Source organism: Temnothorax nylanderi, unplaced genomic scaffold (genome assembly GCF_030848795.1).
Source record: "Temnothorax nylanderi isolate EJ_2023f unplaced genomic scaffold, tnyl_v1.0 TNYL_tig0014_pilon, whole genome shotgun sequence".
NCBI lineage: Eukaryota > Metazoa > Arthropoda > Insecta > Hymenoptera > Formicidae > Temnothorax > Temnothorax nylanderi.
This window is the reverse complement of record NW_027249076.1, coordinates 2,203,470-2,230,627: the sequence shown is the minus strand read 5'-3', so window position 1 is coordinate 2,230,627 and position 27,158 is coordinate 2,203,470. Positions and strand designations below refer to the sequence as shown.

At 39.4% G+C, this 27,158-nt stretch overlaps 2 protein-coding genes across 2 annotated transcripts; both read right to left on the bottom strand.

The window, feature by feature from the left end:
- Nucleotides 1-763: 763 nt before the first annotated feature.
- Nucleotides 764-4,807, bottom strand: LOC139768081 (phospholipase A1-like). Its single transcript, XM_071697912.1, has 9 exons — nt 4,641-4,807; nt 4,094-4,130; nt 2,750-2,810; nt 2,536-2,680; nt 2,280-2,407; nt 1,674-1,987; nt 1,463-1,571; nt 1,277-1,300; nt 764-1,165 (listed from the first exon to the last, which is right to left on the bottom strand). Exons 1-9 carry the CDS (start codon nt 4,776-4,778, stop codon nt 976-978), a joined length of 1,146 nt encoding a protein of 381 aa, XP_071554013.1. The 5' UTR covers nt 4,779-4,807; the 3' UTR covers nt 764-975.
- A 19,057-nt stretch (nt 4,808-23,864) lies between these two features.
- Nucleotides 23,865-27,085, bottom strand: LOC139768181 (uncharacterized). Its single transcript, XM_071698125.1, has 3 exons — nt 25,260-27,085; nt 24,379-24,523; nt 23,865-24,165 (listed from the first exon to the last, which is right to left on the bottom strand). The coding sequence occupies exons 1-3, from the start codon at nt 25,315-25,317 to the stop codon at nt 23,949-23,951; spliced, it is 420 nt and encodes a 139-aa protein (XP_071554226.1). The 5' UTR covers nt 25,318-27,085; the 3' UTR covers nt 23,865-23,948.
- Between the last annotated feature and the right edge of the window lie 73 nt (nt 27,086-27,158).

Sequence of the window (27,158 nt, the reverse complement as noted above, 5' to 3'; positions counted from 1 at the left end):
AAATTATATTATATTAAATATATAATAATATAAATAACATATAACATATATTTTTACATCTATTTATTTTTATCTTAATCTTTTTCAGATGGGTTATTTTATAATATCTAACTTTACACACACACACACACACACACACACACACACTTCATAAGCAGCCGCATATTTTTCGATTTAGGGCTTTCTAAAGCTCAATGAGTCAGCTTGGCAATCAAAATGTTAATAAACTTCCCATTTTTTATGAACTTAATTAATAAGATATACATATAGCTAGAAAAAACTTGCACAAAACTTAGATATGCCCCGTATAATTTGGTATATCACGTAAAATATAAATTCAAATATTAATTAAAACTTATATAGAACCGCTTTTTTTTTACGTTGCGCAATAGGCCGCAATAGGCCACAATAGGCCCACTTATAAAATATTTTATATGTCGCGAATTATTACAGAATTCCCGTGATATAGATAATAATATAATTGTAGATATTATATTACAGCGCGATATACTAAATACTATATGATACTGAATTATTCAACTAGAAAATATTAAATCGTGATATTAAAGCTTAAAAAATATTAAAATATAATATCAATAATAATATAGAAACTTAATACTAGATTATGATATTAAAAATAAAATATATTAAGAAACGAATGAAATAATATAAAATTAGAATTATTATATGATTTAATTTCAAGGTAAAGAGTGAGAAATATACGATAATGCAATGATTTCTGATGATAATTGTTTTCGTTTCTTTTTCGCATCCCTTATTAATTTTCATCTATCAATTATTTCTATTAAATTTTATATATTGCAGTGCTTTATTTATTTTTATCATTAACAGTGCAAAGATTCCAACAATAAGGATTTATACTAAATAAAGACGTGCTCATCGTGTGACTTAATCTAACTATACATATATAATTGACAATTGTACCATAATTGTTCAATTTCTATTATAATGAAATTAAAGTATCGAATTTGTTATCGAATTTACAGCATCTTGTTCTTGACAGTTAATAGTGTTGTTTGTACAATAGGGAAATTCTGGTGAAACGGATACACAGTAGTCTCCCTTTACGCTATAATTACTGTCGAATATCCTCACATTCACAACAATGCAATTGGCTCTGTTGGAAGAACAACCAGGCATAAGACTGAAAAAAAAAATGACAGCCATGATAAATGATACGAGTCACACAAAGTAAATGGGAAGTGTCTAATAATTAAATAATTCTGAGCAAAAGGTTTTTTTTATTTATACATACTCGGAAAGCTCATTTGTTTTAGATCTGCAAAAAATAGAAGTATATAATGTACATATAATTATAATCTGGTCTCTGTCTTGTAAATGTGCTTAATACGATTCGATATGACTTTTGGTTTAGAACAATTCATAAAGTTATATTGATATAAGTTTAAATGCGTACCACCGGTTAAAAAGGCAAACTTACGATGTAGGTATCCCAACATATGCGCAACCATCGAACAACATATTAGCAAGGTACACGACGGCTATATTATGTGCACACATGACGTTAAGCTCACCTATAACTATCCCTCCTGAAACAAAAATTTTTACTTTACTTACAATTTCTTTCTCGCGGCGGTTTCCCTGGATACTAGCAGCACATGTTACTGTAAAAAGTTAAAAATAATAATTACCACATGGTGGTTGGCTGAATCCGTTATTAAACCACAAATTTAGGTGAGCTATATAAGAGTGCCATATCCCGAGAAGCGATGTGTGAAGAGCTATTACACGTATGGCGTCTGACTCGCAAAATCTTTCTTCGCAATTGTTATCTGCAAACAGGGGACTCGCGGGTTCGGTACCGATGAGAAGCGGAATCTTGCCGTAACCCGAACGTTGAAGGTCCTTCGCAGCGAAGCCGCTTATATGCGCGCCAAGACTGTGACCCATAAATGTGATGCTCTTCAGCGGAACATGGCACGTGTCGATCATTGATTTGACGTAGCTGAAAGAGAATATTCGTATAAATATGTATTTATAAGGCAAAAACATCGTATCTTATTCGGCTTAATATAGTCACTTGTCGTTGTTATTAATATAATATAACATACAAAGTTAAATTTCAATTATAGGCGCTGTATTAATTTTGCATTTCATATTAATCATCGATATTATTTAATTAGTATTAGTACATTATCTGGAAAACTATTCACAATTCGAATTAAATTTAAATTTATATTTATATTTATTATACATTTTTTTATTTAATTTGATGTAACATCGTAAAGTAATCGTACCTTGCTAAGTAGTGACCAATTTCGCGCGTGTTCTTTACTGCGAAGGGATACTCCAGCAGATTTAACCAGATTAGGTCATGATAGCACGCTGCGTTAGACCAATCTACCGAAAATACTGTATAACCTTTCTGTAGAAAGAAAGAATTTATTGTATTAAATTCTTTTATATTGCGTCTTAAATATTTTCACATGACTTGTGCGATAAAGAGAGAAATACTGTATTTTATTATTTTTCTGGGGTATAAGAAATATTTACCTTTACCGATAGCTTAGCAAAATCAAAAAAGTAATAGGTGGATGCATTTGCAATAAATCCATGAGTCATAAAGATCATCGGTTTCGACGGATCAATAAGATCGCAGGATTCATTTACCTTGACAACTTGACCCTGAGGAATATCACTGCAACAAATGCAAACATAAGCGATGCGAGAAATAAATTAACAGTGGATACTTTCGGGTGTGTTTTACCTCGTGAACAGGACCATTGACACCGACTCAACGCCGAAGATACAGGAAGTTGATAGCTTGTCTGTAAAATTGCCGGTATTGATGAAAACGGCTTCATTCACGGCATATATACCTCCAATTTTTTTAATACGTGTATCGTGTTAAGGAAATTAAAAGTATTATAATAACGATCCGAAAGAAGTAACATGCAAAAAAGATATTAATACGGTCCACGGCATTGAATGATAATTTAGTAAATACCACACTAACAGTAATAATAATCTTATACTAAATCTCTTTGTACAATATTTGATATTACAGTATTACTGGCAACTGTAAATTATTTGACGAGTGCAGAGAATATGTGAAATTATATTTCGCTATAACAATACATGTAATGATAAACGATTAATAAATTTGTCACTGTGTATTAGCTCGTTTTTATTCCTTATATTCGATAATAAAAATTAATAAGTAGCACTGATAAACATTTTTCTGGCATGTCCATTGTTGGTATTATTACATAACACTGGGTGTAAAATTATCTTTATTTAATATTCAATATTAAAATCTCCTTTTAGAGATGAATCGAATTTTAAGGCTACGTCAAATTGTGAAGTTTCTTGAAAAAGCGTTTAAAGCAGAAAATCCTACCTAAAAACTTGAGATGGTGATGCTTGAACACTAAGTTGTCTTGTCATTAATTGTATGTTTGTATTTATAATTTGTAATTATTTTGGAGTTTTGAAAGATTATGAAACATTCTACAGAATTAAATAAATTCTTAAAAGATTTGTATTGAAAATATCACAATAAGATTTACTTTGAAATGTGAAACGGTTGCGGGTCTCCATTAAAAAAAATATAAGTATAAAAATCTAAGTCAAATTTAAATAATTGTAGTCTTCTCTGCAATTTAAAATGTATTATTTACACGAAATATTTAAAATAAAAAGTAAATTTATTGAAGCGTGATAAAATTAGCGAAAATTAAAAAAATGCAAAAAATTTATTAATATTATATTTTTAAGGTATTGATAATTTTATTCACGAATTTCAGCGATTTTAAAATACATAACTCCAGGCTAAAGAGAAAATTAAAGAATTGATTTCTATATAGTTGGAGACCCCGTAAAATTAACTCTCAATTTTTTAAATAATTATATTTTTATCATATTTTAAACGAAATTCTTTCTGAAATCAATTAAAAACTATATAGAACTTTTTAAAAAATTCTACACATCTTACTTTAATTTTAGAAAAGCAGAATATTAACTTTATAGTCAAGTACGCTATTTTTCGATAGAAAGGTGGTCGATGATATTTCTTAAAAATATTTCTTAAGGATTAAAAAATTATACGAACCATTATTCATTAAAGTCTTCGTGTTATCACTCATTATCTGCAAGAAAAAGGGTCAGTAAAAATACAAAAATCGTATTATTCCAGATATTGCTCAATATTAGCAACAAATAATTTAAATAATCTTAAAAGATAAAAGAAAAAAGTATAGATACTATACTATACTCATCTGGGATTAAAACTATTATTACCTCTTTGTGATCAATATTATTTCTCGCAAATGCTCGATGATCAAGCGTGCTCCATTTTATTTAATCGACAAACTTATATGAATTAAAGAATTTTTATTAAATTTATGAAAATTTTCAGAAATGTAGTTTGTTGATTTTAATTGTAGACTCTTATAAGTTATGCGATAGAGGATCATGTCCAGTTCGATATAAAACCCCACGAAGTTAATATCAGAAGTATAACACTGTTTAGTACTTAATTTCGATGTGACGATTCGTGTAAGATCGTTGTCAACGTTCCTACGACATTGTAAACCGAGCAGACCGAAAGAATGAAGATTCTAATGCTTATTTCCAGAAATGAGAAAATATACGCTTACCACATTGAGATCGCTGTTTGCGGCCGTTATCAAACCGAAGAGACTGCAGAGCAGCACGAGAAATGATACGATCGCGACTAGCTGCATTCTTGACGAAAAATAAAAACATATTAACTGCATTCTTGACAATTTGCGCATCCCTATCGCTTCAAGCCCTAACCGCTACTGAGCGGTTTGTTCTGCTGAACGCCCCCAGTGCCGCACAATAACACGTGACGATAGGACGTGCACACGCTGTTCAAGGTAAATACTATTACATATTTTCCATGTTTTTGATGTAATTTTTTCGTCTTACTTGTAAAGGAGAGTGGGGGAATTGCGAACATCTATATAAAGGAAAAATTAAATAAAACCGACGATTATTTATCAATTATAGAAGTCTTTATTTTAAATGATACTCCAGTTATTTGGCTTTAAACTAAATAATTAATATTTATAGATTATCATCGCAAACTATAATTTTAAACGAAAAGCAAAACCCGTTTGTAATTATCCCTACTACGATTCGGTATTGCCGTGCGTGCGGCGGGTAACTGCGACTGGCAAGGGTTTTGCTTTTTGTTTAAAATTCGAGTTTATGTTGATAATCTATAAATATTAATTATTGTAGTTAAAAGCCAAATAACTGAAGTATTTTATTTAAAATAAAGACTTCTATAATTGATAAATAATCGTCGGCTTTATTTAACTTTTCCCTTAAGTGTTTGTACTTTCCCCACTCTCCCCTACAGCCAGATGCCAAGATTGCCGAACATATCGAGTTTTCTATACTGATGTTAATAAAGAATTAATAAAAATTAAAATAACTTTTAAAATATTTAGGGTACTTTTATGCTGCTGCTGAATATTCTGCTCATCTCCGAGTTTCATGTGTAACGTGATGGACCACTCGTTAATGATACACTCATTCACATAAATTCGTTGCAATTGTAATAGCCTACAAGTATTTATATAGATACGATGCATTCAGTCGAATAGTTGTATATACGCCATATTTAACTGCGTTTTGTCTTTAATTAAAAATCGCATTATCGAACGGTTATTTAGGGAAAATTCATGAAGTTGTAGGATAGAAATCGCGAACATGCAACATTCCGTGCGTGCTTCTCTTTCCAGAAATATCACGATTATTAATCAAACTTAAATCATAAGGCGAATAAGAGTAGAAGAAGAAAGAAATTTTTCTGAAATTAATATAGAATCTATTGCGTTAAAGTTACAACTTTGATGTTATGATATTGAAGAACCTTCATATTAATCATAAATATCTTTTTAATCATAATTGACACAACTATTTTCTTTTAAAAAATAAAAGTTCTAACAATATAATTAATTTTAATTGCAATAAAATATTTTAAATGTTACGTATCGTAACAACAATATGATCTCGCTCGACTAAGCAAAAAAGCTAAATATAATCAAAAACGGCCAAATTTCGAGCAAATAAAGGATGTTGAAAATAAATTTAATAAAACTTCAATAAAAATATACAATTATGTTGGTAAATTGATGTAAATTGATGCGAGATATTTTTAATGTGTTATTCATCGTTATTTATGGTTCTGAAGAAGGCCAAGTAAGGCTCGAAACGTTAACATGATTGTATATTTTTATTGAAGTTATTAAATTTATTTTCAACATCTTTTATTTGCTCGAAATTTGGCCGTTTTTTATTATTTAGCTTTTTTACGTATCGTAATTATAATGTGCCAAAATACACTAAAATAACCCTTTTTTTCAATTTTAATCACAAATTTCTCATAATCGCGACATAAAGCAACTTGGTAAACGGGATTGTATTTAACGTCCCAAAAACTACGGAAAACGATTAACGGCGATTTTGTATATATTTTTTTTTGCTATCGTTTGTTGCGGCAACTTACTGTATTCTTAGAGAATATGTAATTGTATGTAAATACCTTGAAAGTCGCGCATGTTAAAACTTTGACTGTCATTTTACCAATATCTGGATGAGTTTCCACTAGAACCTTATCACACTTTTGTGGATAACGGCTTTATTTGTCTGGTTAAGAATACTCCGAACTAAGTCTTAATTTATTAGAATATTTAAAAAAAACAATAAAGTATTAAAATAGCAGTTTAATACTTAAATATAGTAGTCTAGTTTTATTAAAAATAAAATTATTAAACATTTCTCTATTTTTTTGCTTATAACTGTTCAATCAGAAAAAGATTTATTACGTCAGTTTGTGAATAACAGTTTTATTTATTCTATCTGATATTACATTATTAAATATATAATAATATATAATACATATTTTTAATTTTATTTATTTTTATCTATTTTTATCTTACCTTTTATGGTACAAGTTATTTTATAATTTGATTCTACATGTTCAATAAACAGTCGCGCACTTTTTATCTTCCAAAGTTTAATGCTAAAATCACCTTGACATTAAAATGTTAGTAGATCTCCCACTTTTTATAAACATTAATAAAACATATTGATAGAATTTGCCCCAAAAAACTTAGATATGCCCTGTATAATTTGGTATTTCACGTATATATATGTATATATATATAAAATGTAAATTCAAATATTAATTAAAACTTATGTATAGATCCGCTTTTTTTTACGTTGCGCAATAGGCTCAGCACTTACGAAATATTTTACATGTCACATACGATGTAATATATAAGTATTTGAGATTAAAGAGAGAAATACTGTATTGTATTATTTTTCTGGAGTATATAAGAAATATTTACCTTCACCAATCTTCTTCTTCACGTGCCCTGCCCGGTCCCCCGGACGTTGGCGATCACTCTGGCCATAGTTATTCTATCCACAGCTATACGAAAGAGCTCCTCCGCGCTCCGCACCCCAGTCCATGCTCTAATATTTCTCAGCCATGAGAGCTTCTTCCTTCCGATTCCACGTCGACCCTCGATCCTTCCTTTTAATATTAGTTGGAGGAGGCGGTACTTCTCCCCTCTCAAGACATGACCAAGATATTCGATCTTCCTACATTTGACCGTTATCAGCAACTCTCGCCGTGCACCTGCTCTCCTCCAGACTTCAGCGTTCGTAACTCTATCGACCCAAGAAATTCGCAGCATTTTCCTTAGGACCCACATTTCAAATGCCTCCAAACGGTTCAGCGTTCTCGCTTTGAGAGTCCACGCCTCCACACCGTATAACAGCACTGATCATACATAGCACTTAACCATTCTCCGCCTCAGCCTCAGGAAAGGTTGTCTTCGCAGAAGAAGGCCCTCATCTTATTAAAGACTCCGCGAGCGATCTCTATCCTACGCCTAACCTCTCGGTCGGGATCCAGATCCTCTGTGATCAGGCATCCCAAGTATTCGATCGATGCAACGCGTTCTATCCTTACGCCATCAAGGTGCAGTAAAGCGCCCTCGTGGCTAGCGCGGCTGAAGACCATCATCTTTGTCTTGATTTTTAGACCCATCCTTTGCCCAGCTTCTGAGATCCTATTTAGAAGTAGTTGGAGGTCCTCTATATTCTCGGCGATGATGACAGTGTCGTCTGCATATTTAATGGTGCTGATGCATACTCCATTTATTTTGATACTTCACCAATAGCTTAGCAAAATCAGAAAAGTAATAGGTGGATGCATTTGCAATAAATCCATGAGTCATAAAGATCATCGGTTTCGACTGATCAATAAGATCGCAGGATTCATTTACCTTGACAACTTGACCCTGAGGAATATCACTGTAACAAATGCAAACATAAGCGATGCAAGAAATAAATTAACAGTGGATACTTTCGCGTGTGTTTTACCTCATGAACAGGACCATTGACACCGACTCAACGCCGAAGATACAGGAATTTGATAGCTTGTCTGTAAAATTGTCAGTATTATAGTGAAAACTTTATTCACTCACAGCATATATACTTCTCTACACGTGTATTGTATTAAGGAAATCAAAAGTATCATAATAACAATCCGAAAGACATGCAAAAGAAGATATTAAGACTCCTGAATTCTCGCTGCGGTCATGTGAGATTGCAACGTAAGAGGCGAGAAATGACACACTGAGAATTCTTGCGTGTCATTATAAATAAACAGATATTTGGATGAAAAAACATTCTGATCGCTTCAACACACTTATAAAATATTTTGAAAACCTCCTTTTAGAATCTCCTTTTAAAATCTGTCTTTCAACATTTTTTTTCAAAAATATTTTTAACATTTTTAAAATTATGAAATATTGAACAACACTTGTTATCACCCAAACATTCTTCTTATCCGAAATCAACATCATTTATGTTGCAATGCACAATTATTTTATATTTTTGGATATATTAAAACAATTTTGTACAACATATTTTTTTCAATATATACAAAATTTACTTTAAAAAATGACGGCCGCGGGCCTTTATTTAAAAACTGTAAGTTTAAATCTAATTGCAAGTCAAATTTAAATAAGTGTAAATGTCTCCTGCATTTTAAGTTAAAAATGTTAAAAAAGTTGCTACACTTTGGAGCAAAAAATCCTTTTGGTATATGTCTTTTTTATCTAAAAGGAACCTATTCACAAAGTTTTACCTAAATCGGAGCACGGACGTTTTTGGAAAACAATTTTGTAAAATTAACTCTTAATTTTTCAAATAATACATTTTCATTATTTTAGACAAAACTTTTTCTAAAACCAATTAAAAACTATTTTGAAAACAAAATTCTATGCATTTTAATTTTTAAAAAGAAGAATTATAAGCTGTACAGACAAATATATGCTGTATTTTTTCAATAGAAAGGTTGGTAATAATATATATATTTTTTAAATAAATACTTTTTAAGGATTAATTAAGGAATCATACGAACCGTCATTCACTAAAGTCTCTATGTCATTATTCGTCATCTGCAAGAAAAAGAGCCAGTAGAAGTATACAAATCGTATTCTCGAATGGATATTGCTGAATATTAGCGATAAAAAATGTTCAAAAATATAGTTTGTTAATTATAATCGAGAACTATGAGCTATGCGATAGAATATCAAGTCCAATTTGATATAAAACTGCACGAAGTTAATATAATAATAGAGGTGTATCTTTGCGAGTTTAGTACTTGATTCCAATGCGACGCGTGACGATTCGTGTAAGATCGTTGTCAACGTGCCTACAGCATTGGAAACCGAGCAGACAGAAAGAATGAAAATTTTAATGCTTATTTCTAGAAGTGAGAAAATATATGGTTACCACATTAAGATCGATATTCGCTATCATATCGAAGAGGCTGTAGAACAGCACGAGACATAATGCGATCGTAACCAGCCGTATTCTTGACGAGCGATTCACCAGCGGATGAGAAATTCGCTCCGTTTTGTATAGGAAGCTGTTTATGATTGAGTTTGAAAAGAATAAGAACAAAGGAACAACTTATAAATGATAATCGAATCTTGATTGACAATGACAACCGAGCTGCCGAAATATAATTGGAGCTACAATAATTAACGATAATTTGAAAAATATAGTCTACGTAAGGTATTATTCGCATTTTTAACATAATATGGGGGGAAATGTGTCCGATTAATACATTTTTATTAATTTATTATTTATAGAAATTAAAATTAAGGTCTGTATGAAAGATTACAAAAGTTTTTCGAAAAACCGCATGTAAAAAGAATCGCGTAAAAAAAGAGTTGGGTGTACATAGATTTAAATAATTATTTAAATAATTATAACAATTTACTTAAATTGCAAGATTAACCGGCTATTGTTAGAAAGATGAAGTTTTGTCAGCTTTAGCCTGCAAACAGCCTGTGTATCTTAACCCTTAAATGCCACCCGGGGTCCAGCGGACCCCAGACCCTTTAGAATGATATATTTTCAAATGTTCCCTCCAAAAATGGAGCTCATATTTATTTATTTATTATTTTTTTGATTTTGGAGCCAATATTTTAACTGTTGGCGATCTTAATTTTTTTTACTATGTTAAAATTGAAATTTTAACAATATAAGCATTTTATTCTCTTTTCTAAGCCTTGAACAACATAGAAAATAATTTTCATAACTAAATATCAAAAAATCAATAAGTAAGGAGACATTTTTCATGCTGGGGTCTTTTAGACCCCATGTGTCATTTACGAGATTCTTGAGAGGTGTGGCATTTAAGGGTTAAGGTAATCTTGTTGGCATCTAATGTTTTTTTATTTATTACAACTACCGGTACATATACATGCATATATCTATATCACGACAAATAAAAGGAGAGCACCGAGAAAGGATTTGTCTCCTCGGTTCACATGCATCGTTTGAGTATGCACCAGTCCCGAACTTTTGTATTCTTAATGTCTCTACTCGTAATTTTCAATCTTAAATTAAAATTCTACGAAAACCTCGTAGACGAATCTTTCTTGAGAGGACCGTTCCGTAGACTTTTGTCAACCCCCCCTTTATCTACGAGTCACGACTTATTGACCAATTTACAAATTACGGAATATTCCGCGTTTTCGGTTTTTTATTATTATCCTCTGCACGCGCTGTTATTAACTTTGGAGTAATCTGAAAAAAAAACCGGAATATTTCGTAACTCACAGATGGACACTAAAACTGTGAAAACCCAGAACATTCCGCGGACACAAAAAGTGTTAAATATTGCATTCAATTAATTCTTTCAATCAATTTTTTAGTGTATTATATGAAGCAATTTACATAATCTCGCGCTGTGCAATATAACATAATATAAACTGAAAGAGGATTGATCTTTCGGCAGAAGATTAATTCATCTGCTGTTACAGATCCAGATCCAGATTCATGTGTGAGCTTGATGATATAAATAGAGCAGAATAAGTCAGAATTCAGACTGTCAAACCTCGTTTTTATATTTTATCCCTCCGCTCCAAACAAATTAAATAATCGGAGATCTTGATATAAGTTAAATACGATTTAATCGACATTACGACCTCACGATAATAATAACTAGACATAACATCATTAATATACAGCGCGTCGCGTCGTTCCGCTAATGGGTGTCTGTCGTGTTTTGTAAATGCGTTCGTTTAAGAGTGCATAATATACATCATTCTTGCGTGCATGTACAATGTATGATAACTTACAATTAACACTTATTGTTAATCTGTATGTATGAAAAATATCTATCAAAACGACTCAGAGTATAGGATTATATCTATATTCTATAGAATAGGGAAATAAAGTAAGTTTTCTTTTCGCACCAGTCGTTTTCTGCGCGCAAGGACGAATTCCCCGACGTTTTCAATTAATTTTCTTTTTTCCGGCTAGCTCACAGACGGCTATAAATACATCATTCTATTAATTTCCGTGTTTATTGCCTATGCCGAAGCGAATGCGTATTCTTTCTACGAAGAAAAACGTGCGAATTAGCATAGATTATTCGTTTATTAGTCACGCGTCTCTCCGTGATTGCTCACCGTTCCAGACCTGTCTGGTATATATATATATATATATATAGGTATATACGCGGCGTGATGATTTGCATAAGAAATTCCCACGCCGGACAAACGCGGACGATAAGCACTGAAATTATGTCATCGTCGCCGGGTCGCGTCGCATTTTATCACGAATCTGGTGGGTGCGTTGAAGTCAAATATTTCGTGCCTTGCCTAATTGGCTGGGTTGTTTTTTTTTTTTGGAACGATATAATCCCCTCGAGTCACGCGCGGTTCGAGGGGATTACACATGAGCCGGCAAACAATTCTTTCAAATACAACACGTTCGAATATGTATTCCCTTCTTTACAGATATAAATCTTACCGTAATTAGGAAATTTAATTAATCTGCTCCATTAAAATCGTTCATTGAAGAATCAATATTGAAACACTTCTGCTGTTTTGTTATCATAGACGACATATAACATACAATACTGCGCTATCTATCGTTTCCCATTGTTAGAACGTCAGTCTAGAGATAGTTGCTGTATCACCGATCACCAGCCTGTCTTTTTCTAACGTATGGCGCATCCAGTGATACAAAGCATGTTATCTCTGCCTAATATTTGACGACTCCCACTCCTCTATATTTGGTCTAGATATACTATGTCTATGTTTGTAATACACATATTTATTATTTACAGTACCGTGCAAAAGTGTACGTACTTTTGATCTTTTGACTTTATTTTTGGACATTTTGTTGAAATATGTCTTAGAATTATGTTAAATAGTTCTGGAAAGATATAAAACTTTTCTGCTTTAATTTGTCTTGCTCTTCCTATTATTCGAATATACATATACATATAGAGGAAAGTCCCCTATTATGAGACAGGATCCTAATATGAGATATCTTAAGCTAAAAGGCCCTATATAGGCCCCATCTGTTGATCCCATCATGAAAAAACCCCGCCATCTCATATTAGGATCCTATCTCATAATAGGGTACTTTCCTCTATATAATATACATTTCAAATTAATTTTGATATCTCTTATTGCCACGGCTTAGTATTAAAGATACTTGTTTGACTTCTTTGTTATATTGGAATTTTGTATTAAGATGCACATATCGGATCTCGTCGTCATCTAATAGTTTTATTTTCAGTTAATTTCTGACATATATCGCACATTTCTTTCATGGAGTTAATTTCCGCATTTCTTATCCGGCAATTAACCCGGAAACGGGCGCCTGGGGTAATTTTTACACCCCAGTATCGAAAAAATGAAGTTTACGTCACAGTAATTTTAATGTGCTTCTTTCGTCAAGGAGAAACCCAAAAATCCTTACTTTTTTCACAGAAAATGAGATAAATCTATTTACATATTGTCCTCAAATACAAATAAATTATAATACAATAAAAAAAATGAAATATCTAATTAATAACAATATGCAAAAGAAAATGATCGAAAACATATATTATCAAAATATTCCCAAATCTGAGTTTATTGCTAACAGTAAAACAATTACGATAATTAACTTAGACCAGCCATTGGCGCTGAGTACTATGTTCCGTCACCTGATGGTCTACGAATTAGTTGCTCGCATGATTATAGTATTAAAATAATTTTTATACATTGTACTTTAAAAGAATATCACGGTTCGAAGCGCGCCGCGCTCCATGGATAAATTAATTAATTTCAACGCTATGCAGCTAGGCAAGCCGGGGGATGGATGGTGGATGGCCGATGGATTAAACGCACGCCGGAGGATGGCTGGTGGATGGCCGATGGATTAAACGCAAGCCGGACGATGGCTGGTGGATGGCCGATGAATTAAACGCAAGCCGGAGGATGGCTGGTGGATGGCCGATGGATTAAACACACGCCGGAGGATGGCCGGTGGATTAAACGCACGCCGGAGGATGGCCGGTGGATTAAACGCACGCCGGAGGATGACTGGTGGCTGGCCGGTGGATTAAACGCACGCCGGAGGATGGCTGGTGGATGGCCGATGGATTAAACGCACGCCGGAGGATGGCTGGTGGATGGCCGGTGGATTAAACGCACACCGGAGGATGGCTGGTGGATGGCCGATAGATTAAACGCAAGCCGGGGGATGGCCGGTGGATTAAACGCACGCCGGAGGATGGCTGGTGGATGGCCGATGGATTAAACGCAAGCCGGACGATGGCTGGTGGATGGCCGATGGATTAAACGCACGCCGGAGGATGGCTGGTGGATGGCCGATGGATTAAAAGCACGCCGGAGGATGGCTGGTGGATGGCCGTTGGATTAAACGCACGCCGGAGGATGGCCAGTGGATTAAACGCACTCCGGAAAATGGCTGGTAGATGGCCGATACATTAAACGCACGTTGGAAGATGGCGGGTGGATAAAACGCACGCCGGAGGATGGCCGGTGGATTAAACGCACGCCGGAGGATGGCTGGTGGATGGCCGATGGATTAAACGCACGCCGGAAGATGGCCGGTGGATTAAACGCACGCCGGAGGATGGCTGGTGGTTGGCCGATGGATTAAACGCACGCCGGAGGATGGCCGGTGGATTAAACGCAAGCCGAAGGATGGCCGGTGGATTAAAAGCACGCCGGAGGATGGCTGTTGGATGGCCGATGGATTAAACGCACGCCGGAAAATAGCCGGTGGATTAAACGCACGCCGGAGGATGGCTGGTGGCTGACCGATGGATTAAACGCACGCAGGAGGATGGCCGGTGGATTAAACGCACGCCGGAGGATGGCTGGTGGCTGGCCGATGGATTAAACGCAAGCCAGAGGATGGCTGGTGGATGGCCGATGGATAAAACGCAAGCCGGGGGATGGCCGGTGGATTAAACGCACGCCGGAGGATGGCTGGTGGATGGCCGGTGGATTAAACGCACGCCGGAGGATGGCCGGTGGATTAAACGCACGTCGGAGGATGGCTGGTGGCTGACCGATGGATTAAACGCACGCCGGAGGATGGCCGGTGGATTAAACGCACGCCGGAGGATGGCTGGTGGCTGACCGATGGATTAAACGCACGCCGGAGGATGGCCGGTGGATTAAACGCACTCCGGAAAATGGCTGGTAGATGGCCGATACATTAAACGCACGTTGGAAGATGGCGGGTGGATAAAACGCACGCCGGAGGATGGCCGGTGGATTAAACGCACGCCGGAGGATGGCTGGTGGATGGCCGATGGATTAAACGCACGCCGGAAGATGGCCGGTGGATTAAACGCACGCCGGAGGATGGCTGGTGGCTGGCCGATGGATTAAACGCAAGCCGGAGGATGGCTGGTGGATGGCCGATGGATTAAACGCACGCCGTAGGATGGCTGGTGGATGGCCGATGGTTTAAACGCAAGTCGGGGGATGGCCGGTGGATTAAACGCAAGCCGGAGGATGGCTGGTGGATGGCCGATGGATTAAACGCACGCCGGAGGATGGCCGGTGGATTAAACGCAAACCGGGGGATGGCCGGTGGATTAAAAGCACGCCGGAGGATGGCTGGTGGCTGACCGATGGATTAAACGCACGCAGGAGGATGGCCGGTGAATTAAACGCACGCCGGAGGATGGCTGGTGGTTGGCCGATGGATTAAACGCAAGCCGGAGGATGGCTGGTGGATGGCCGATGGATTAAACGCAAGCCGGGGGATGGCCAGTGGATTAAACGCACGCCGGAGGATGGCTGGTGGATGGCCGATGGATTAAACGCACGCCGGAGGATGGCCGGTGGATTAAACGCAAACCGGGGGATGGCCGGTGGATTAAAAGCACGCCGGAGGATGGCTGGTGGATGGCCGATGGATTAAACACACGCCGGAGGATGGCCGGTGGATTAAACGCACGCCGAAGGATGGCTGGTGGCTGGCCGATGGATTAAACGCAAGCCGGAGGATGGCTGGTGGATCGCCGATGGATTAAACGCAAGCCGGGGGAAGGCCGGTGGATTAAACGCACGCCGGAGGATGGCTGGTGGCTGGGCGATGGTTTAAACGCAAATCGGGGGATGGCCGGTGGATTAAACGCACGCAGGAGGATGGCTGGTGGATGGCCGGTGGATTAAACGCAAGCCGGGAATGGCCGGTGGATTAAAAGAACGCCGGAAAATGGCTGGTGGATGGCCGATGGATTAAACGCACGCCGGAGGATGGCCGGTGGATTAAACGCACGCCGGAGGATGGCTGGTGGCTGACCGATGGATTAAACGCAAGCCGGAGGATGGCTGGTGGATGGCCGATAAATTAAACGCACGCCGGAGGATGGCCGGTGGATTAAACGCAAGCCGGGGGATGGCTGGTGGATGGCCGATGGATTAAACACACGCCGGAGGATGGCCGGTGGATTAAACGCACGCCGAAGGATGGCTGGTGGCTGGCCGATGGATTAAACGCAAGCCGGAGGATGGCTGGTGGATGGCCGATGGATTAAACGCAAGCCGGGGGATGGCCGGTGGATTAAACGCACGCCGGAGGATGGCTGGTGGATGGCCGATGGATTAAACGCACGCCGGAGGATGGCCGGTGGATTAAACGCAAACCGGGGGATGGCCGGTGGATTAAAAGCACGCCGGAGGATGGCTGGTGGATGGCCGATGGATTAAACACACGCCGGAGGATGGCCGGTGGATTAAACGCACGCCGGAGGATGGCTGGTGGCTGACCGATGGATTAAACGCAAGCCGGAGGATGGCTGGTGGATGGCCGATGGATTAAACGCACGCCGGAGGATGGCCGGTGGATTAAACGCAAACCGGGGGATGGCCGGTGGATTAAAAGCACGCCGGAGGATGGCTGGTGGCTGACCGATGGATTAAACGCACGCAGGAGGATGGCCGGTGAATTAAACGCACGCCGGAGGATGGCTGGTGGTTGGCCGATGGATTAAACGCAAGCCGGAGGATGGCTGGTGGATGGCCGATGGATTAAACGCACGCCGGAGGATGGCCGGTGGATTAAACGCAAACCGGGGGATGGCCGGTGGATTAAAAGCACGCCGGAGGATGGCTGGTGGCTGACCGATGGATTAAACGCACGCAGGAGGATGGCCGGTGGATTAAACGCACGCCGGAGGATGGCTGGTGGCTGACCGATGGATTAAACGCAAGCCGGAGGATGGCTGGTGGATGGCCGATAAATTAAACGCACGCCGGAAGATGGCCGGTGGATTAAACGCAAGCCGGGGGATGGCCGGTGGATTAAAAGCACGCCGGAGGATGGCTGGTGAACGGCCGATGGATTAAACGCACGCCGGAGGATGGCCGGTGGGTTAAACGCACGCTGGAAGATGGCTGGTGGCTGACCGATGGATTAAACACACGCAGGAGGATGGCCGGTGGATTAAACGCACGCCGGAGGATGGCTGGTGGCTGGCCGATGGATTAAACGCAAGCCGGAAGATGGCTGGTGGATGGCCGATGGATTAAACGCAAGCCGGAGAATGGCCGGTGGATTAAACGCAAGCCGAAGGATGGCCGGTGGATTAAAAGCACGCCGGAGGATGGCTGTTGGATGGCCGATGGATTAAACGCACGCCGGAGGATGGCCGGTGGATTAAACGCACGCCGGAGGATGGCTGGTGGCTGACCGATGGATTAAACGCACGCAGGAGGATGGCCGGTGAATTAAACGCACGCCGGAGGATGGCTGGTGGTTGGCCGATGGATTAAACGCAAGCCGGAGGATGGCTGGTGGATGGCCGATGGATTAAACGCAAGCCGGGGGTTGGCCGGTGGATTAAACGCACGCCGGAGGATGGCTGGTGGATGGCCGATGGATTAAACGCACGCCGGAGGATGGCCGGTGGATTAAACGCACGCCGGAGGATGGCTGGTGGATGGCCGATGGATTAAACGCACGCCGGAGGATGGCCGGTGGATTAAATTCACGCCGGAGGATGGCTGGTGGATGGCCGATGGATTAAACGCACGCCGGAGGATGGCCGGTGGATTAAACGCACTCCGGAAAATGGCTGGTGGATGACCGATAGACTAAACGCACGCCGGAGGATGGCCGGTGGATTAAATGCATTCCGGAAAATGGCTGGTGGATGACCGATAGATTAAACGCACGTCGGAGGATGGCTGGTGGCTGGCCGATGGTTTAAACGCAAGCCGGAGGATGGCTGGTAGATGGCCGATGGATTAAACGCAAGCCGGAGAATGGCCGGTGGATTAAACGCAAACCGGGGGATGGCCGGTGGATTAAAAGCACGCCGGAAGATGGCTGGTGGATGGCCGATGGATTAAACACACGCCGGAGGATGGCCGGTGGATTAAACGCACGCCGGAGGATGGCTGGTGGCTGGCCGATGGATTAAACGCAAGCCGGAAAATGGCTGGTAGATGGCCGATGGATTAAACGCACGCCGGAGGATGGCCGGTGGATTAAACGCAAGCCGTGGAATGGCCGGTGGATTAAAAGCACGCCGGAGGATGGCTGGTGGTTGGCCGATGGATTAAACGCACGCCGGAGGATGGCCGGTGGGTTAAAAGCACGCCGGAAAATGGCTGGTGGATGGCCGATGGATTAAACACACGCCGGAAAATGGCCGGTGGATTAAACGCACGCCGGAGGATGGCTGGTGGCTGACCGATGGATTAAACGCACGCAGGAGGATGGCCGGTGGATTAAACGCACGCCGGAGGATGGCTGGTGGCTGGCCGATGGATTAAACGCAAGCCGGAGGATGGCTGGTGGATGGCCGATGGATTAAACGCAAGCCGGGGAATGGCCGGTGGATTAAACGCACGCCGGAGGATGGCTGATGGATGGCCGATGGATTAAACGCACGCCGGAGGATGGCCGGTGGATTAAACGCACGCCGGAGGATGGCTGGTGGATGGCCGATGGATTAAACGCACGCCGGAGGATGGCTGGTGGATGGCCGATGGATTAAACGCACGCCGGAGAATGGCCGGTGGATTAAACGCACTCCGGAAAATGGCTGGTGGATGACCGATAGATTAAACGCACGCCGGAGGATGGCTGGTGGATGGCCGATGGATTAAACGCACGCCGGAAGATGGCCGGTGGATTAAACGCACTCCGGAGGATGGCTGCTGGATGGCCGATGGATTAAACGCACGCCGGAGGATGGCCGGTGAATTAAACGCACGCCGGAGGATGGCTGGTAGATGGCCGATGGACTAAACGCACGCCGGAGGATGGCCGGTGGATTAAACGCACGCCGGAGGGTGGCTGGTGGCTGGCCGATGGATTAAACGCAAGCCGGAGGATGGCTGGTGGATGGCCGATGGATTAAACGCAAGCCGGAGAATGGCCGGTGGATTAAACGCAAACCGGGGGATGGCCGGTGGATTAAAAGCACGCCGGAGGATGGCTGGTGGATGGCCGATGGATTAAACACACGCCGGAGGATGGCCGGTGGATTAAACGCACGCCGGAGGATGGCTGGTGGCTGGCCGATGGATTAAACGCACACCGGAGGATGGCCGGTGGATTAAACGCACGCCGGAGGATGGCTGGTGGCTGGCCGATGGATTAAACGCACGCCGGAGGATGGCCGGTGGATTAAACGCAAGCCGGGGGATGGCCGGTGGATTAAACGCACGCCGGAGGATGGCTGGTGGATGGCCGATGGATTAATCGCACGCCGGAGGATGGTTGGTGGATTAAACGCAAACCGGGGGATGGCCGGTGGATTAAAAGCACGCCGGAGGATGGCTGGTGGATGGCCGATGGATTAAACACACGCCGGAAAATGGCTGGTGACTGGCCGATGGATTAAACGCAAGCCGGAGGATGGCTGGTGGATCGCCGATGGATTAAACGCAAGCCGGGGGATGGCCGGTGGATTAAAAGCACGCCGGAGGATGGCTGGTGGATGGCCGATGGATTAAACGCACGCCGGAGGATGGCCGGTGGGTTAAACGCACGCTGGAGGATGGCTGGTGGATGGCCGATGGATTAAACGCACGCCGGAGGATGGCCGGTGGATTAAACGCACACCGGAGGATGGCTGGTGGATGACCAATGGATTAAACGCAAGCCGGGGGATGGATGGTAGATGGCCGATAAATTAAACGCACGCCGGAGGATGTCTGGTGGATTGCCGATGGATTAAACGCAAGCCGGACGATGGCTGGTGGATGGCCGATGGATTAAGCGCACGCCGGAGGATGGCTTGAGGATGGCCGATGGATTAAACGCACGCCGGAGGATGGCCGGTGGATTAAACGCACTCCGGAAAATTGCTGGTGGATGGCCGATAGATTAAACGCACGTCGGAGGATGGCGGGTGGATTAAACGCACGCCGGAGGATGGCTAGTGGATGGCCGATGGATTAAACGCACGCCGGAGGATGGCTGGAGAATGGCCGATGGATTAAACGCACGCCGCAGGATGGCCGGTGGATTAAACGCACGCCGGAGAATGGCTGGTGGATGGCCGATGGATTAAACGCAAGCCGGGGGATGGCCGGTGGATTAAACGCACTCCGGAGGATGGTTGGTGAATGGCCGATGGATTAAACGCAAGCCGGAGTGCGTTTAATCTATCGGCCATCCACCAGCCATCCTCCGGCGTGCGTTTAATCCATTGGCCATCCACCAGCCACCCCCCGACTTGCGTTTAATCCATCGGCCATCCACCAGCCATCCTCCGGCGTGCGTTTAATCCATCGGCCATCCACCAGCCATCCTCCGGCGTGCGTTTAATCCACCGGCCATCCCCCGGCTTGCGTTTAATCGAACGGCCATCCACCAGCCATCCTCCGGCCTGCGTTTAATCCACCGGCCATCCTCCGGCGTGCGTTTAATCCATCGGCCATCCACCAGCCATCCTCCGGCGTGCGTTTGATCCATCGGCCACCCACCATCCATCCCCCGGCTTGCGTTTAATCCATCGGCCATCCACCAGCCATCCTCCGGCGTGCGTTACTGACATTCTCGGCCGCCCACCGTTTCCAAAAGTCTTGGACGGAACGCTGGATCAACTCCCATCTGTCTAGACGATTGACTTTTACGTTCGTTATGTCATCTTCGGGAAGGCTGTTCAAGGGTCCTCCAACGAGGAAATGTCCTGGCGTCAAAGGTTGCAAATCAGTCGGATCTGATGACAAAGGCGATAGCGGCCTCGAATTCAAACAAGCCTCAATTTGTACTAGTGCCGCAGTCAGTTCTTCAAATGTAAATAAAGTGTTACCCATCACTCGCTTTAAATGGTATTTACAGGATTTTACTCCTGCTTCCCATAAACCGCCGAGGTGTGGTGAATATGGAGGAATAAAGCACCATTCAATGCCTTTTTCTTATAAAGCGTCGCCGACGGATCCCTTTATTGAATTCTGAATAAAGGTATAGAGTTCCTCCAATTCTCGTTTAGCACCCACAAAATTCGTAGCGTTGTCACTGCAAATTTTGCTGGGTAATCCTCGTCGCCCGATAAATCTGCGTAAAGCTGCCAAAAACGCTGCGGTTGATAACTCGCTTTTTGCCTCTATATGAATAGCTTTTGTGGCAAAACATATAAATAAGGCCACGTTAGATTTACATGTCTTCCGACACACGTCCCTTGTTGACAAGCGTGATGATTGGTTCAGCAATATCAATACCGGTAATAGAGAATGCTCGCGAAGGTTTGATTCTGTCACCAGGTAAGGATCCCATTGCTTGAGTTAATCCCTTTGGATTGTTTCTGACACATCAGACGCACGAACGACAGACTTGACGTACCAAATTTCTTGCGTTTAATGGCCAATATTTCTGACCTCTATTAAGCTGGACCTCCCACCAGCGCAAATCAAGTTCGCACTAGGTCAAAAATTTAGTGCTATTTAGGTGCTAATCAAGTGCCCTAGTTCGAATTTTGGTGCTCGAACGGTTTAGCAGGAAATCACGTAATGGCAAGCTGGACCCCCCCCCATATCAAAAAATAAAAAACAAGTACACTATAATTTAGTGCTAATTAAGTGCTAATTAAGTGCTCTAAAATAACGATAAAATACTGACAGATTATAACATTTATTTAAATATACAACTATATATTGAACACAGTACCGTCGCGGTCGACACAAACACTTAAAAAACTTGCTACATGAATATATTCGTTACTAAAATGATCGAAAACATATATTATCAAAATATTCCCAAATCTAAGTTTATTGCTAACAGTAAAACAATTACGATAATTAACTTCCAGCCATTGGCGCTGAGTACTAAGTTCCGTCACCTGATCGTCTACGAATTAGTTGCTCGCATGATTATAGTATTAAAATAATTTTCATACATTGTACTTTAAAAGAATATCACGATTCGAAGCGCGCCGCGCTCCATGGATAAATTAATTAATTTCAACGCTATGCAGCTAGCACTAAATTCGAATCGTGATATTTTCTTAAAGTACAATGGCTCAGGATTATTTTGGGACCAAAAACACGCGAGCACCTAATTTTTTGACGATGCAGTAACGAATTATAGAGCGCTGCGCACGCATTCCTTGAGTTAATTAATTAATTTCAACCCTTTGCAGCTAGCACTAAATTCGAATCGTGATATTTTCTTAAAGTACAATGTCTCAGGATTATTTTGGGACCAAAAACACGCGTGCACCGAATTCTTTGACGACGCAGTAACGAATTATAGAGCGCTGCGCGCGCGCTCCATAAGTTAATTAATTAATTTCAACCCTTTGCAGCTAACACTAAATTCGAATCGTGATATTTTCTTAAAGTATAATGTCTCACGATTATTTTGGCACCATAATCACGCGAGCACCTAATTTTTTGACGATTCTGTAACGAACTTTAGAGCGCGGCGTGCGCGCTTCGCGGATAAACTATTTAATTTCAACGCTATGCATCGTCAAAAAATTAGGTGCTCGCGTGTTTTTGGTCCCAAAATAATCCTGAGGCATTGTACTTTAAGAAAATATCACGATTCAAATTTAGTGCTAGCTGCATAGCGTTGAAATTAATTAATTTATCCATGGAGCGCGGCGCGCTTCGAATCGTGATATTCTTTTAAAGTACAATGTATGAAAATTATTTTAATACTATAATCATGCGAGCAACTAATTCGTAGACAATCAGGTGACGGAACTTAGTACTCAGCGCTAATGGCTGGTCTAAGTTAATTATCGTAATTGTTTTACTGTTAGCAATAAACTTAGATTTGGGAATATTTTGATAATATTTGTTTTCGATCATTTTAGTAACGAATATATTCATGCAGCAAGTTTTTTAAGTGTTTGTGTCGACCGCGACGGTACTGTGTTCAATATATAGTTGTATATTTAAATAAATGTTATAATCTGTCAGTATTTTATCGTTATTTTAGAGCACTTAATTAGCACTTAATTAGCACTAAATTATAGTGTACTTGTTTTTTATTTTCTGATATGGGGGGGGGGGTCCAGCTTAATGGCAAGCTGGACCCCCCCATTTTTTACGTGATTTCCTGCTAAACCGTTCGAGCACCAAAATTCGGACTAGGGCACTTAATTAGCACCTAAATAGCACTAAATTTTTGACCTAGTGCGAACTTGATTTGCGCTGGTGGGGGGTCCAGCTTAATAGATGTATTTTCGAGTCCTTTTCCATGAGACCGCTCGACTTTGTCGCATTGTCATTTTCATTCTAATTAGTATTTTTAAGCTTGTACTGTAGAAATTGGAAATACAGACTTTCAATAAGATGTTTATGATAATCAAATCAAGAAAATAATTCTAATTAAAATTGAACTTATTATAAGGAAATTAGAAAATTATGTTATTATGTAAAAACTAGAAAGCTGAAAAATGTATAGCAGTCTAATGGACCGGAGTGTGGCGAGCTAGAGTTAAGGATTCGAGTCTAAATGATTGATTCTGCCAACAGAGAGAAACATTCTATCTGTTAGCAGTAAAAAAAAACCACAATTACAAATCTTGTAACTTTGTCTTTTATATATTGTTAAAATTGAATCTTTTTTAGTTTTTGTCACAAGTGATAACGCGAGGTGCGACGGATTTATTGTTGCTCGAGGCTCTTCAGAAGGGCGCGATAATCGTCGCTGCAACAACAATTGGCGATCAATCGGTGATCCCTGCAGCTGTTGGCGTGCAGAAATTGACAGTCTGCTAATTTACATTGATAAGGCAAATCATGAGAATCAGTACAGCAGCAGGCATCGTGCAACAGTTTCTCGCCGCAATAAGGATAAATTGAACTGTCGCATAAAGGGCATCTGTAATGAAAATAAAAGATTAAAATGTGAATTGTGTTTAAGTATTTTCTTAATTTATAATTTATATATAACATATATGCACACACATATATGTATATATGTACAATAATGTTAAAATATCTAATATGTCTATAATATGTATATCATTAGTTAAATCGCATGATGCAAAATCTGTTGATTCTATGAGTAAATATAAAAAATTTATAAACTTACTTTTGCGGTCTGTATCCGGGCAAAGGAAAAGGATAATTTCCTTGGAATTGTCGGAATATGTTGTTCTCTGGCGACGGTGTTAACGGCGCGTTCATCATATTTGTTGCCCCTAATGCATGATCGCCTGCCAGTTTCTCGTGTTCGTCTGAAAGACGCTCGTAAAGAGACTTACGTTAAGCAGTATTAAAAATATCTCAGAAAGAACTTTTATTTATCGAAAAGATAAATCATGTAATATGCGATTGAAACTAAAAACTTTTCTATTTATACTATTATAAATAATAGATATAATTTATGGCATAATTTTTATTTTAACATTTTATTTTTATAGACTTATAGATTCCTATACATATACGCATTAAATTTTTTATGCAAAAGATATTTCTGCATAGACTGCATATAAAAAATATTTACAATTATTTAATGGATTATTTTAAAATTCCTGTTAATTCCTGTTTTATACCTTCATCTTTAATATATTCTTTTCATTTTAATGTTTTACCATTATACATATCTTATTATTTATTATTATTATACTACTGTTATTATATATAATTTTATTGATACATTTTTATACATTTTACAATTTAAAATTATTTTTATCATTTTTATTAAACAAAAATTGCTAAATCTCTACCTTGTATTTTTGTACATGTAAAGATGACACGTGAAATTATTATCATAAATAATATTATAGCACTTTCCAAAACCACACAATAAATATTCTCAACAATTTGCACTGAAAATTATTCCAACACAAAAAAGTAACTCCGAGACGAACAGTTACCATCTATACAAACTTCTTCTTTATAACGTATAAAAGAAAATATTTGTTTATTTTGATGTGCAATTAAATAATGCAATTGATCAAATTAACTCACCCGATATACAAAATGCACAACAACACAACAGGACGCTGAGAAGGATCAATAGCGACATTTTCTCATAAAAAAACCCGCACGAGATTAAAGTTTCCGCGCGCACTCGTTGCTCTTAACACGGCTGAGATTTTTCAGACAAATGAGATCGTTCGGTTCCTACTCTTCGTTCTTTCTTTCGTAAACCCACGTAACTTTTAGCTGGGCCTCGCCTTCCTCGTAGAACGCGGTCGACGTACCCGTTACTCGTAACTGGTTGACGGTCATCTCTCTCTTCCTATATGCCGGTCAGTCGAAAAGAAAAGAAAAAAAATGATATAGATGCGTTGAAAAATAACAGCTATCTTCACGAATACTAGTCGTCACAGAATACATGGGAAGATAAGAAAAACAATTTTTCAAAAGTAAGGACAAGAAAGTAGTAATTACGCTTCTCATCAAATATTCTGCTTTGCAAATAAAATATAGATTTATATATTTTCTGTAATCATATATTTTTAAATTTTATGATAACAAAATTTTATGTTATATTATATTATTATAATTATACATATATTACTGATACTGATGAGGATATTTCTTTTTATATAGTAAAATTTTATATAATATAATACACAATTTTACTATATAATCTGTTCTCTAAGAAAAAATTAAAAATTACTTGATAAGAATTTATTTTAAAAATAATAATCTTTATGAAAAACCGACTTATTAGGTACATTTCTTTTTTCAGTTAATGGGTTTAAATTTTGCTATCAATTTGATTGTTACGTGACGTTCACCATTGCAGACAAAAATATTTATTGTCCGTCACAATCTATGTCAATTTTAAACTAGAATTGGGACATATGTGTTGAATTGAAAAATGTGGGTCGAAACAAGGCGGATTAGCTAGAAAGTCGAGAGAATTATTTTGCGTGGAATTATCATGCTAAATCATTCTTATCTAAAGGCTGATGAGGAAATAATAAGAGTGAACGAGCATAGTAGGTAGAGCATACGGTCACGCGCCCTTTACATTTACTCACATAACAAACGTAAAATAATTCAAATTAACAAACTTAACATGCAAACTCATAACCATTATAACCAATTTAAAATAATTAAATCTTGATAAAAATGAAGAAGATTTTCCGGAAGGTTTCAATAAAAAAGAACTGCTGAGATTACATCTTTTTCAATTTTATAAAACATAAAAATGTTTTATAATTTCGCGCTATTACAAGCGACGTATCGTTCCTCTTTTCAAATTTTCAAAAGTGTACTATATTCATCAAAAGTTAATATATTAACTTGAGAGTTCTCCATTATTCGGTTTTCAAGATTAGAAATTAGTATTTTTATATTCAATCATTAACACATCCGAATTTCTTCTCTAGAAGTGATATTTACAATGGAGTTTAAAGTATAAATATATCTCTTATTTGTCGCGAATGTATTAAATGTTGTCGTGATAGCAATTGAGCCTCAGACAATAGATCGCGTGTCACTAACGATCTTGTCTCGTATGTTATACCATGAAACGTTCAACATTGCATTAAATCTTTCTGACTCAGCAATATATTACGCAATGTATTTCGTGAGAGGAACACCTGTTTTAGATTTATAACTCTTTGTACCTTTGGGTTGGTAATTTTCTGTTTACAGAAACTATCAGTCAACTCAATAGTAATTTACTTTAGTTTACAATTAAAATTCTAAAGATTTGCGCAAAACATATTTACAAACCTTATTTGTACATATACACAGTTTATTATAATAATCAGTATCTGTTTCATAAACAATATGTCTTAGAAAATGGTATTTAAAAAAATTATGATGTCCCCTTTCTTACTTCCTAATTCCATTTGCTTTACATATTTAGGATAACAGAATTATATATATTGATTTACTTATGATTCA